Raw genomic sequence first — 14,097 nt, 5'->3', positions numbered from 1 at the left:
TCCTTCTTCTTCTTCTTGAACTTGCCCAGGTCAAATAAATTTGAAAGGCTTTTGGCTTGTTACAAGCTCTCCTAATTACAAAGCCAGCTAATTATTATCTAGAACTTGGCCAATTATCCCACGGGGTCCTGAGCTGGCCACCGTTTATGATCTTGCTCATGTGGAACAGGTTAACCCTTCTGGGCAGGCCCCATTAGGTCCCAGTAGTAACTTTCCCTCTTTCAGCAGCAAGAGCCACACCCCAGGTACCTCCTGGCCGAAGCACCTTCAATAGGTCTCATTTGCAACAAGAGTTTCTCTAGGGCGGTTTCCCTGTCCCCACAGTCCCAAGTCTTGAAGGCCAATATAAATAGATTTTCTAGGACCCAGAGAGTTGAAAGAGACGGAAAGAAAGAGAAGTGCTGTTCAGCTAGCATTTATTTGGAAGTGAAGGTCAAGAGGGAAACCAGCTGAAACTGCCCATAAGCAAAAGACAAAAGAGGCCTTCCAAAGGCAAAAAAAAAAAAAAAAAAGCTGAATTCTAGCATCACAATCAAAATTAGTGAGAGGCAGGCCAGGCCTGGTGGCTCACACCTGTAATCCCAGCACTTGGACAGGCCAAGATGGGAGGATTGCTTGAGCCCAGGAGTTCAAACCACTGCACTCCAGCCTGGGCAGCAGAGCAAGACTGTTTCTTTTAAATATCATAAAATAAAATAAATAAAAGAAGTGAGATGAAAAGATAAATGACAGCTTCTCCAAAGGGAAAGAGGGTTCCCGTTTCCTTTAGAAAGGTGAATCAAGTCCCACTGAAGGTGCTGAGTTTGGCAACAGGGTAGTAGAGGGAACTGGATGAGAGACCTGGTTTTGGAAGATGAAAGGCCTGGCCTGCAGCCCCAGCACTGTCATTACCTGGCGGGGTGACTTGGGGGCAAGCAATACAACCTCTGAGCCTGATTCCTCTTCTAGAGTAGGGGATGATGAAAGTTCCCACCTTGGACCACAGGGAGGACTAACTGTCAAGTCTGCAAGGTCGCTGGCAGGACCCACTCTCTAACCCTGTGCAAATGGATACAAATATTTGTCTTTCATCTGCTGGCCACCTTCAAGTAAACACTCTCCAAATAAACACCTTCTATCATGTAATCCTCCAGCTTGTGAGGTCTCTGAAAACTCTCCGTATCTATTGACAGAGATTAAGGAAAAAAGACCACTATCCTATACAAATCCTTCTTTCAACTGGTACTTCACATTCTTCCAAGCACAGAGCTGACATTCCCAAATACCCCTTCGAAAACTCCACCTCTGGGTCCTTCAGACACGCAAACTCAATATATTCATCACCAACAACTAATTTTCCTCCCCCAACTTGTTCCTCTTTCTCCTCTGTTTCCAGTGTTGGTCCAAAGGAACATTCTAGAAGCTGCTGGCATTACTTCTTGTTTAGAACCACTTAGGTGCTGGAAACCTTCCCCCAAATCAAAACTGTCTTATTAGTAGGGCGCGGTGGCTCACGCCTGTAATCCCAGCACTTTGGGAGGGCAAGGCAGGTGGATCACCCGAGGTCAGAGTTCAAGACCAGCCTGGCCAACATGATGAAATCCCATCTCCACTAAAAGCACAAAAATTAGCCAGGCATGGTGGCGGGCACCTGTACTCAGTTACTCAGGAGGGTGAGGCAGGAGAATCACTTGAACCCATGAGGCGGAGGCTGCAGGGAGCCATTGCACTCCAGCCTGGGCGACAAGAGTGAGACTCCATCTCAAAACAAAAACAAAAACAAAAACAAAAAAAACCTGTTTCATCTTCAGACAGGCAGGCACATAACGCCTCTCCCAACCTCGTGCTCAAAACCTCCATTGGGACAGTGGGAAGCAACTGTTTCTAGACGCTGATGTGCAAATGGATCCCAGTCTTTGTGGAAGGCAGTATCTGCCAAAATCACAAATGCACATACCTGGGCCCAGCAGGTTCACCCGTGGATATTCATCTTCCAGATACACCAGAATGTGTAGAAAAAAACGTATATCGGCCGGGCGCGGTGGCTCAAGCCTGTAATCCCAGCACTTTGGGAGGCCGAGACGGGCGGATCACGAGGTCAGGAGATCGAGACCATCCTGGCTAACACAGTGAAACCCCGTCTCTACTAAAAAAAAATACAAAAAACTAGCCGGGCGAGGTGGCGGGCGCCTGTAGTCCCAGCTACTCCAGAGGCTGAGGCAGGAGAATGGCGTAAACCCGGGAGGTGGAGCTTGCAGTGAGCTGAGATCCGGCCACTGTACTCCAGCCTGGGTGACAGAGCGAGACTCCGTCTCAAAAAAAAAAAAAAAGAAAAGAAAAAAACGTATATCCCAGGTTACTTTCTGCAGTCCTGTCTCCTAAAAGATAGGACACTACCCAGTGTCCCAGTGTCCATCTATCAGGGACTGGCTAAATAACCTACAGTGCAGGTAGCTATAAAAGGAAAATAAAAGAACATACCCCATAAATATACACACCAATTTTGTACCCTCGGAAATTAAAATTAAAAATTTTTAAAAAGGCCAGACACGGTGGCTCATGCCTCTAATCCCAGTACTTTGGGAGGTCAAGGCGGGCGGATCACCTGAGGTCATGAGATCAGCCTGACGAACATGGAGAAACCCTGTCTCCACTTAAAAAAAAAAAAAAAAATTAGCCAGGGATGATGGCACATGCCTGTAATCCCAGCTACTCAGGAGGCTGAAGCAGGATAATCATTTGAACCCGGGAGGCAGAGGTTGTGGTGAGTCGAGAGTGCACCATTGGACTCCAGCCTGGGCAACAAGAGCGAAACTCCATCTCGAAAAAAAAAAAAAAAGCCGGGCGCGGTGGCTCAAGCCTGTAATCCCAGCACTTTGGGAGGCTGAGATGGGCGGATCACCAGGTCAGGAGATCGAGACCATCCTGGCTAACACAGTGAAACCCCGTCTCTACTAAAAATACAAAAAACTAGCCGGGCGAGGTGGCGGGCACCTGTAGTCCCAGCTACTCCGGAGGCTGAGGCAGGAGAATGGCGTGAACCCGGGAGGTGGAGCTTGCAGTGAGCTGAGATCCGGCCACTGCACTCCAGCCTGGGTGACAGAACGAGACTCCGTCTCAAAAAAAAAAAAAAAAAAAAAGTAAATATTAAAAAAACTTTTTTTTTTAGTAAAAATAGGCTGGGCACGGTGGCTCACACCTGTAATCCCAGCACTTTGGGAAGCCGAGGCAAGTGGATTGCTTGAGCCCAGGAGCTTGAGACCAGCCTGGCCAACATGGTGAAACCCTGTCTCTACTAAAAAATACAAAACTTAGCCGGCTGTGGTGGCGTGTGCCTGTAGTCTCAGCTACTCGGGAGACTGAGGTATGAGAATCACTTGAACTAGGCAGAGATTGCAGCAAGCTGAGATTGCACCTCTGCACTCCAGCCTGGACAACAGAGCAAGACTCAGTCTAAGGAAGATATGGGCGGAGAGAGAGAGAACACACAGATATATTGTTGGGAGAAAAACAAGGTACAGAGCAGTGTTATCATGTGCTATGCTTTGTGTAAAAGGATCATATGTTAGGAATTTACACTGGCATAAAGAAACAAGACTATGTTTGTATTTCCATAAGGAAACTCTGAAAAGGATACACAGGAGACTAATGAAATCGGTTCCCTGCGCCCTGGGGAAGAACTGGGTGAAGTGTGGATTGGGGTGGGAAGGAGACTTCACTGTCTGCCATATAGATATATACATAAGCTTTTTCATATATATATGAAGACCTATATTTAAACTTATTTTTTAACCAAGTGAATAATTTGCCTATGAAAAGACCAGAAAGAGAAAACCCTCCATGAACCGCAACCCAAGGCCCAAAGGTAACCCGGCCCAGCTGCCTCTGCAGCCTCACCCCAGGACCCTCTCCTCCCTCCTCCTTCCGTGTCCAGGAAGGCAGAGCTCCAGCCTTCTGCCTCCATGACCCTGCCACACCTTTGGGCACTCCACTTCCTCCTCCTGGAGTGCCCTTTCCCTTTCCTTGCATGGAAGACGCCCTCTTACTCATCAAGGCCCAGCCGGTGAAACTGACCACTCCTGGCATCCTCTGAACACATTCTCACTCCAGTGGCATTCTCGGAGCCTACTGGAGTTACCCGCTGATAGGTCTCTCTCGGAGCTTTTCCGGAATCTCCCTGAGCATAGGGGGTGAGTCTTAGGCCTGGGTGCACTGGCTACTTCTCTGGGTCCCCCACTCCCACGCCCATCCACCACACTTTGGTTTTTTCTTTTTTTTTTCTGAGATGAAGTCTCGCTCTGTCACCAAGGCTGGAGTGCAATGACACAATCTCCACTCACTGCAACCTCCACCTCCCAGGTTCAAGCGATTCTCTTGCCTCAGTCTCCCAAGCAGCTGGGATTACAGGCATGCACCACCACGCCTGGCTAACTTTTTTTATATTTAGTAGAAACGGGGTTTCACCATGTTGGCCAGGATGGTCGTAAACTCCTGACCTCAAGTGATCTGCCCACCTTGACCTCCCAAAGTGCTGGGATTATAGCCGTGAGTCACTGCGCCCAGCCTCCCATCCACCCCTCTTTGCATCCACAGAGTTCTCAATCCTGGGCATGGCAGAAGCACCAGCTTCATCCCTCCCTGATCAAGGGTGTGCCTGGGATCCCTGGCCTCGGGCTGGACAACCAGGTGCCCATATCCTGGCTGGGGTATCTACTCATCGAACATCTAGCCCCTGGGGTTGTCCAGGGAAATGCATTGGGTGGCAGCAGATATCTCAGGAGCTTATTTATTTATTTATTTATTTATTTATTTATTTAGAGACGGAGTCTCACTTTGTCGCCCAGGCTAGGGTGCAGTGGCACAATCTCGGCTCACTGCATCCTCCGCCTCCCGGGTTCAATCAATTCTCCTGCCTCAGCCTCCCAAGTAGCAGGGATTACAGGCACACACCACCATGCCCAGCTGACTTTTTTTGTATTTTTAGTAGAGACGGGGTTTCATCGTGTTGGTCAAGCTAGTCTCGAACTCCTGACCTCATGATCTACCTGCCTTGGCCTCCCAAAGTGAAGATTACAGGCATAAGCCACTGCACCTGGCCCAAGAAGCTTTTAAAAATGTCAAGTTCAAGGCTAGGCGTGGTGGCTCACGCCTGCAATCCCAGCACTTTGGGAGGCTGAGGCAGGCAGATCACTTGAGGTCAGGAGCTGGAGAGCAGCCTGGCCAACATGGTGAAACCCTGTCTCTACAAAAATATAAAACAATTAGCCAGGCATAGTGGTGCATGCCTGTAATCCCAGCTACTTGGGAGGCTGAGGCACGACAATTGCTTGAACCCAGGAGGCGAGGGTGGCAGTGAGCTGAGATCGTGTCATTGCACTCCAGCCTGGGTGACAGAGCAAGACTTCATCTCATAAATAATAAATAAATAAATGTCAAGTTCAGATCTCCACCCTCGGAGACTGGCTTTCAGTGAATCTGCAAGAGGGCAAGTCTGCATGAAGCACCCCAGGTGATTTGATTTTTAGCCACAAGGATCTCAGTGGCTGGGACACAGCATTTTTGGCAGTGGGAGAACAGACAGGTATTCTTAAGCACGTGCATCATGAAATATATATATATATATATATACACACACATTTGTGTGTGTGTGTGTGTGTGTGTGTGTGTGTGACAGGATCTCTATCACCCAAGCTGGAGTGCCGTGGTGCAATGATGGCTTACTGCAGCCTCGACCTCCCGGGCTTCAAGCAATCACCCCACCTCAGCCTCCTGAGTAGTTGGGACTACATGCACATGCCACCACGCCCAGCAAATTTTTATCTTTTTTTGATGCTAGGACCACAGGTGCATGCCACCATGCCTGGTTAAATTTTTTTTTTTAATCTTTGTGCAGATGGGGGTCTCATCATGTTGCCCAGGCTGGTCTCAAACTCCTGGGCCCAAGTAATCCTGCGGCCTCAGCCTCCCAAAGCACTGGGATTATAGGTGTGAGCCACCGCATCTATCTGGCGTGAAATACTTTTAAAAGCCAAGCAGAAGCTGACAAGTTCAAGATCATCCTGACTCCCCTGGCCCTAGCTACACCTTGCCCCACTCTTCCCACCCCAGTTCTACACAACCTCCATGAGCAGGTCCCCTTTTTAAGCCACAACAAACCTGTTCCACTCCACCCTGAGCACCCTGAACAGTGGCAAGCAAGAAAATGCCAGTTTCTTCCCAACAAAGGCACTAGGCTTAGTCACTGTTTGCAGTGCACTGTTTGCTTAACACAGAAGCAGGCAGGGTGAAGAAACTGGTTTGGCTGGTTTGCTGGGTGAGAGGGAGCGCAGGGGATCTTTTGAACCAAAGGTAAAACATGGGAGACTTTCAAACAGACAGCACCAAGTCCTCTTGGGGCTCTAATATTTCATATTCACTGAACGCTTGACATATCATCCTATGATATCTCCGTGCTATTATGCTCATTTTACAGAGAGGGAAACTAAGTCCTCGGCTGATGTCCCTAGGCTGGGAAGGCACACCGTCTGGACTTAAATCTAGGCAGTCTGACTCAAGAACCTTCTGAATTTGAGGAAGATGCCGCCCAAACCTTGGGCAGAAGTGGAGGATCAGAGGCAGGTAAGAGGAAAGGAGGAGGAAGATGAAAAGTGCAGAAAGGGAGGAGGCCTACAACCCCCCAACGGGAACAAGAACAAGCTGGGACGCTGGGATCCCTGGCCTAGGGAAACTTACATTAACAAAGAGGAAGAGAGAAAGAGAGAGAGATGGCTAGAGATGGGGCTAGAGAAACAGCGAGTGAGCATGCACCACAGATTTCTTTTTATTTGACCAAAGGAAGAAAACACTTAAAAATGACTATATGCCCTCCCATTTCCAGATTCAGGTTTGAGATCTCCCTTCCTGCCCTCCACAGTTGTCAGAGGGAAGCTATGAACACAGTATCCCCGGCACACACAGAGCATAATGGAAGGTTCTAACCGATCAAATTCTTCCCTGCCCATTTACAATCAACCTTAAGGGCTGGACCAAGTCCATAGAGTTTGAGAGTGAAAACATTGGCCAAGATAGTGATTTATTCATGTGTTCATTCATTTGCTCAAAATAACATTGAGAGTTTACTGTGTCCCTAGGAAATATCAATCACTGTTGAAATTACTCTGCTTTCTCTTTTTACGTTCCTTCCCACTGGCACGTATGTTCCGTCCAATATGCCGTAACCTCAGGGTTCAGCCTGGTGCTAACACACAACAGGCACTCACCTTTGTGAACTAAGTGAATGAATGTGCATACTTAACTTTCATAACAGATCAATAAGTATTACCGCCCCATTTTACAAGTGGGAAAACTGAGGCTCATAGAAGTAAAGTGACTTATTCAAAGTCAAATAGCTAGTGGCTAAAATTCAAACTTGGCTTTCCCGTACTTCCTCGCTGAAGGATCCATTCTTGAAAGCCTTGTGCCCCCAAAAGAGATAGAGCTGAGGCAGGATAGAAACCCAGTGAGGGGCCCGGCTCCATGGCTCACGCCTGTAATCCCAGCACTTTGGGAGGCTGAGGCAGGTAGATCACTTTGAGCTCAGGAGTTCAAGACCAACATGGTGAAACCTCGAATCTACTAAAAATAGAAAAATTAGCCGGGCCTGCTTGTGGGCACGCCTGTAATCCCAGCTACTCAGGAGGCTGAGGCTGGAGAATCGCTTGAACATTGGAGGTGGGGGTTGCAGTGAGCTGAGATCACACCTCTCTACACTCCAGCCTGAGCGACAGAGTGATACTCCATCTCAAAAAAAAAAAAAAAAAAAAGAAAGAAAGAAACCCAGCAAGGATTGGATGGGACAGGTGCCTCTTGGGGATTTTAGGGTTTGGGGAGCTTCTGAGAGACAGGAGAGCTTCAGCCTCTGGTGTATCTGGGGTAACTTTGGAAGGGAATGTATAAGACACAAGGTGAGCATTTCGGAAGAAAAGCCTCACCCAATAAAAAGCCCTGGAGAGCAAATAGGGATTTCCATAACCACCTGGCAGAGAGGGGCAGGCAGGGCCCCACTGGGAGGAAGCAGCAGCCAGCCTTCCTTAAATGGCCTTGCCGGGCCCAAGACTTTCCACCTCCGCACCTCCAGAAACACAAAGGCAAGGCCAGAAGGGTGGCCCACTGGTCTCCTTTCACAGTAAGCTCAGAAAGGAGACCAATTACTCTGTCACAGACATGAGTAATTGGGGAAGTGACTTTTACGAGTTTGAGGGGTAGGGGGTGGGGATCTGATGATGTAAGGTGATCCCAAAGCTGGTTTCCGGGTTTGCTTTTTAAAAGTCTAATCATATTTGGGGGCCTGCATACTGTTTTCCGAAACTTTCAGCACATCATTCAGAAAGGAGGGGAAATGGCTGGGCATGGTGGCTCACGCCTATAATCCCAGCACTTTGGGAGGCCAAGGCAGGTGGATCACCTGAGGTCAGGAGTTCGAGACCAGCCTGACCAATACGATGAAACGCTGTCTCTACTAAAAGTACAAAGGCGTGGTGGCATGTGCCTGTAATCCCAGCTGCTCAAGAGGCTGAGACAGGAGAATCGCTTGAACTCAGGAGGCAGAGGTTGCAGTTAGCCGAGATTGCACCTCTGCACTCCAGACTGGGCAACAAGAGCAAAACTCCATCTCAAAAATTTAAAAAAAAAAAATGGTTTATTATGGTTGGGGTTTTTTTTTTTTTTTTTTTTTAACGGTCTTTATTCTAGAAGCTGGAGAGAAATCAATAGAATAAATACAAGGTTGAGATCATGAGGCCAGCCATGGCATGGGGCAGAGAAATGACCCTAGCAAACCACTCCAAAGTCCCCTGAGTTAAGACCCTACAGCTGGCTGGGTGCGGTGGCTCAAGCCTGTAATCCCAGCACTTTGCGAGGCCGAGACGGGCGGATCACAAGGTCAGGAGATCGAGACCATCCTGGCCAACACAGTGAAACCCCGTCTCTACTAAAAAATACAAAAAAACTAGCCAGGCAAGGTGGCGGGCGCCTGTAGTCCCAGCTACTCTGGAGGCTGAGGCAGGAGAATGGTGTAAACCCGGGAGGCGGAGCTTGCAGTGAGCTGAGATCCGGCCACTGCACTCCAGCCTGGGTGACAGAGCAAGACTCCGTCTTAAAAAAAAAAAACAAAGACCCTACAGCTATCAGTGCACAAAAAGTGACAGGTTTCAAGTTTCAAAATTCCCATGGAGTAAATTCTTCATGAAGTCAATGTCTAAACCTGGTGCCAATGTTACATCCATCCCTTCACTTCCCTGCACTGTCCAAAGAGAGTCAGGCCACATCCCAAGTCCTAGCTGGCTTTTAAAATCATAAGCCAGTTCCTGAGATCGAACGTGTGATTTTACCAGAAGGGCACTTCCATCCTGGGGCGATTCCACATAGGACTGGTACAAGGAGACCCCACAGTCCAAAAAAGCCAAAACAAATATTAAATGTCAGGAAATCTGTTATGTGGGGGTGGAGGTCTGTGAACATAAAGGGAACTGAAACCAACCACACCAGAGGCCTGCGGATTCTGCGTGGATCTGCCTCTTCCCACTAAATCACCAGCCCCAGGGTCCCCCGCCACCTCCCCGGCGTCTGACCCGTCTCCATCATCATCACCCCCTCTCGGAGGTCCCACATTATCAACACCTCCATTCTCAGCTTACTTCACGCTGGACACTAATTCCCCAAACACCTTTTTTCTTTGTTTTTGTTTTTTCAGGTTATTGAGGTGAAAAACAAGGAGAAAAAGGAAGAGAAAAGACCAACTGTGGATCAGATTACAGAATTGCCTTATGCCTCAGTTTCCTTACTTACAAAGTAGGAAGAATAATAGTGCCCACCCTCCTAATGTTCTAGTGAAGACTAAATGAGGTAAAATATGTGAAGCACTTGCCCCAGAGTCTGAGGCAAAAGTGAGTATGTGTCACTATTAATTATGATCATATTATGTAATTACATATGTTAATATGTAATAACATTATTGGTTAATATGTAATAACATTCTAAGCTCTAAGGAGCTTAGAAGGGAGAAATAAAAACCAGACAAACCCACCCTTGCTGCTACCAAATATCTTGGTGCAGGAAAACAAAGTCACCAGCCTTAGCACTGGGACATGCCAGATGCACGCTCAGATACAAGCTTGTTTCTAGCCCCTGCCTTGCTCTCCAAGGCTAGATCAAGCTTGCCTCCCCCAAGAAGACGCTCCTCAATGCCCACTGACATCAAAATATTCGATCCCCAGCACTCTGGGAGGCCAAGGTGGGCAAATCACTCAAGCCCAGGAGTTTTAGATAACTTCTGATCCAATAGAAAGCTCTAGAGCACACAAAGCAAATATACTTCATCAGTCGAGCTGTAGTTTCTCTGTAAAAAACTTCGAATGACTTCCAAGTTCAAAAAAAAATTTAAAGACAACAGCATGATTGCTAAAGATTCATGTGGTCAAAGACCGGAAGAATAGACACAATGGAGGTGTTCCCTCAGGGGAATTGTGGGTGATTTCTCCTTTAAAAAAAATGCCTTTTATTGTGATATCCAATCAACTAAAATCATGAGAGAGGAGAAAGTGGTTTGATATAAAGTAAGCACTCGGGATTCAGTGAAACCAGAAGAGAAACTAGCCCCTTCCCTTGCTCCCTGGACAACAGTGGAGTGGAACAAAGCAAACTCTAGATTATCACAACGATAAGCCTAGAAGTACATTGGGTGTATGCATTTTCATCCTGAGTCAGAACTACCATGCTTTTTTTTTAATAAAAGACCATTATTCCTGGCCAGGCATGGTGGCTCATGCCTGTAATTCCAGCACTTTGGGAGATTGAGTCAGGTGGGTCACCTGAGGTCAGGAGTTCAAGACCAGCCTGGCCAACATGGTGAAATTCCTTCTCTACTAAAAATACAAAAAAATTAGCTGGGCATGGTGGTGGGCACCTGTAATCCCAGCTACTCAGAAGGCTGAGGCAGGAGAATCACTTGAACCTGGGAGCCAGAAGTGGCAGTGAGCCAAGATCACACCATTACAACACTCCAGCCTGGGCAACAAGAGTAAAACTCCGTCTCGGGGAAAAAAAAAAAAAAATCATTATTCCTTGGGGGAAACAGTACCTGTATCAAGATATTTTGGTCCAGGCACAGTGTCTCAGGCCTGCAATCCCAGCACTTTGGGAGGCTGAGATAGAAGGATCCTTCGAGCCCAAGAGTTCGACACCAGCCTGTGCAACATGGAGAGACTCCTGTCTCTAAAAAATTTTTATTTTATTTTTATTTATTTTTTGGGACAGAGTCTTGCTCTGTCATCCAGGCTGGAGTGTGGTGGCACTATCTCAGCTCACTGCAACCTCCACCTCCTGGGTTCAAGCAATTCTCCTGCCTCCTCCTGAGTAGCTAGAATTACAGGTGCACGCCACCATGCCCGGCTAATTTTTGTATTTTTTTTTTAGTAGAGACAGGGTTTTACCATGTTGGCCAGGTTGGTCTTGAACTCCTAACCTTGTGATCCACCTGCCTCGGCCTCCCAAAGTGCTGGGATTACACGTGTGAGCCACTGCGCCCAGTCTTAAAAAAATGTTAAAATTATCCAGGCCTGGTGACACATGCCTGTGATAACCAGCTACTAGGGAGGCTGAGGTGGGAAGGATCACTTGAGCCCAGATGATGGAGGCTGCAGTAAGCTGTGATTGTGCCACTGCGCTCCAGCTTGGGCAAAAGAGCAAGACCCTGTCTTTAAAAAAAAAAAAAAAAAAGCTTTAATATCTATAAACAAAAGCCACAGCCCAGTAACCAAGAGAGGGCTGCTCTTCAGTCATCCCAGAGATAGTCCCAGTTCAGATACCTGCTCTGCTGACCCTGGACAAGTAGATGTCACCCTCTCAGCCTTGGTTTGCTCATCTGTAAAACGGGAATATTCCTGCCCGGCCTTCCCACCCACCAGGTTTTTGCAGTCTGAAATGAGAGACTGTCTCTACAGTGCTGAGGGCAACAAGAGAAATACAAAGGCTTCTAGTAAGTGCCCGTTGAGGGCACTTTTTTATAACATGGTTAACAACCAGGCAGGGCTACCCCCTCCACCAATGTTCAGTCGTAAACGTTTGGATCCCCAAATCTGTGTAAATTCCAAGGGGTGTCGTTTGAGCCAAGGAGAGAGCTTGCTCATTCCAACCCAGGAGTGTGGGAGTGCAATTTCTCGGCCCCTTTCCAACCCCACCCTACTCCGCCCAGGGACACCGGCGGCGCGCCCTCACCTCTGCCCAGGACGCGTCCTCTCTCCAGGTGCCGCCGGGGCACCGTGAACGTGTAGCTCTCGGAGTCAAAGCCGGGGTGGCAAGGCTCCGGCTCCTGGCAGAGCCAAGACGAGACCTGGGGTGGGGGAAAGGTAGATGGAACCGGGTGACTCGGAGGTTTCCCTCCAGCTCACCGAAACCAACAACAACGCCCCTCCCTCGCTCCCGGCGTCGGGATTGGGGGAGGACCCCCGCCCCCAACCCCGGGCCGGGCCGGCAGCGACGTCACCCTCCCCCACCCCGAAACCTACGGCCGCCAAGCCCCCAGGAACTCCCCCGAGTCACCCCCTCGAGACCTAGCCCATCTTTCTTTTCGGTCTTCTTTCTCATTTTATTGGAGATGTCTTTATTCTCCCCAACCCCACTTTCCTTAGACCGGGAATGCACCACTCCTCAGAGCGACGGGCGCTCCCACCTCCCCCGACCCCACTTTCTTATCCCGGGACTCCCACTCCTATTCACGACCTTTCTTGGCATGGCAGGGGCCTTTATTTCTACGGATGCCTCTCTCCTTCCCTCGAGGATCGTCCCCACGACTCCTGGCTCCCCCCCGACTTGCACTGGGGCTCCCCTTCTCCACACTCCACCTCCCACACCCCGCTCCAAGCCCCCCCCCGCCGCCCGCCCAAGGCCACCCCGCGGACTCCGAGGCCAGACGCCCCCGCCTCGGTCTGCGCTGCAGGGGGCAGCAAAGCGGTGCTCGCCCCTCACCACCCACGCCCCACTCCCATCACTGCGGGGTCCGGAGCGCGCGAGGCTTCCAGGCCGCTCCGCTCCTCGGGACCCGAACTTTCTTGGAAGAAGGGAAGCGATGACGACGGGAGAGGAAGGGGCGCAGGGCTGGGGCGGGGGGCTGGGGCGCAGAGTGTGCGGCCCGCACGCGTCCCTCGCAAGGCAGGGGACCCGAGGTACCTGCAGCAGCAGCAGCAGCGCCGACAGGCTGCGGCTCCAAGGGCCCATGGCTGGCCAGGGACGCCGAGAGAGGGCAGGGGCCGGGTGCGGTCGGGTTGGGTCGGGCCGAGCTGGATCGGGCTGGAGTCTGAACTGACTTCCGCGAGCTCACAGGTGCTTTGCAGTTCCGACGCCACTGAGACTGGGGTGCGCTGCTGCCGCCAGGTGTGCCTCGGAGGGACCGCCCCCCGTACCGCTGATTGGCTGAGGGTTCACCTGCCGGCCACAGCCAATCAACAGCGCGGACCCCTCCCCCGGACGGCGCTGACGGCCCGCCCCCCCGGCCTCGCGCAGACCCGGTGACCCTCTAGCCTGGAGTTGCTAGGGTCTAGGTGGGTTGTGGGACCTGCACGGTTCTCATTCCACTGGGTTCGAATCCCAGCACCGCTGGTGGCGCACTAAGACCTGGGATCAGAAAGGGCTTTTACACTTGGCTGAGTTCTTTTGTTTTTTGGGGTTTTTTTGTTTTTGTTTTTTTGTTTGTTTTGGAGATGAGGTCTCACCCTTTCACCCAGGCTGGAATGCAGTGGTGCGATCACAGCTCACTGCAGCCTTGAACTGGGCTCAAGCAGTCCTCTGGCCCCAGCCTCTCTAGTAGCTGGGAGTACAGGTGCACACGACCACACCAGGCTAATTTTTTTTTCTTTTGTCTTTTTGTAGAGAGACGAGTCGGGGCAGACAGGGGCAGTGGGGGCGCTGTGTCTCCCTATATTGCCCAGCCTGGTCTCCAACTCCTGGGCTGAAGTGATCCTCCTTCCTTGGCCTTCCAAAGTGCTGGGCTTACAGATGTGAACCATGAGCCACTGAGCTAGCAGCCTAATTTTTTGTTTGTTTTGTTTGTTTGTTTGTTTTTTGAGACAGAGTCTCACTCTGTCT

General features: G+C 49.8%; 1 protein-coding gene across 2 annotated transcripts in view; it reads right to left on the bottom strand.

The window, feature by feature from the left end:
- The window catches only part of CDH1 (cadherin 1), a 96,439-nt gene extending 83,078 nt beyond the window's left edge, over positions 1–13,361 (bottom strand). Inside the window, exons 1-2 of one of the 2 annotated variants that reach the window (XM_023210272.1) lie at positions 13,183–13,361; positions 12,232–12,346 (exon numbers count right to left, since the gene is read on the bottom strand). In XM_023210272.1, the coding sequence (XP_023066040.1) occupies positions 12,232–12,346; positions 13,183–13,230 (163 nt within the window). In that variant the 5' untranslated portion in view covers positions 13,231–13,361. The remainder of the gene's footprint in view (positions 1–12,231; positions 12,347–13,182) is intronic. The other variant, XM_023210273.1, reaches the window with a different exon arrangement.
- Positions 13,362–14,097: the final 736 nt, after the last annotated feature.

This window comes from Piliocolobus tephrosceles, chromosome 17 (genome assembly GCF_002776525.5).
Source record: "Piliocolobus tephrosceles isolate RC106 chromosome 17, ASM277652v3, whole genome shotgun sequence".
NCBI lineage: Eukaryota > Metazoa > Chordata > Mammalia > Primates > Cercopithecidae > Piliocolobus > Piliocolobus tephrosceles.
The sequence above is the reverse complement of the archived record's forward strand: the minus strand, read 5'-3'. Positions and strand labels throughout refer to the sequence as shown.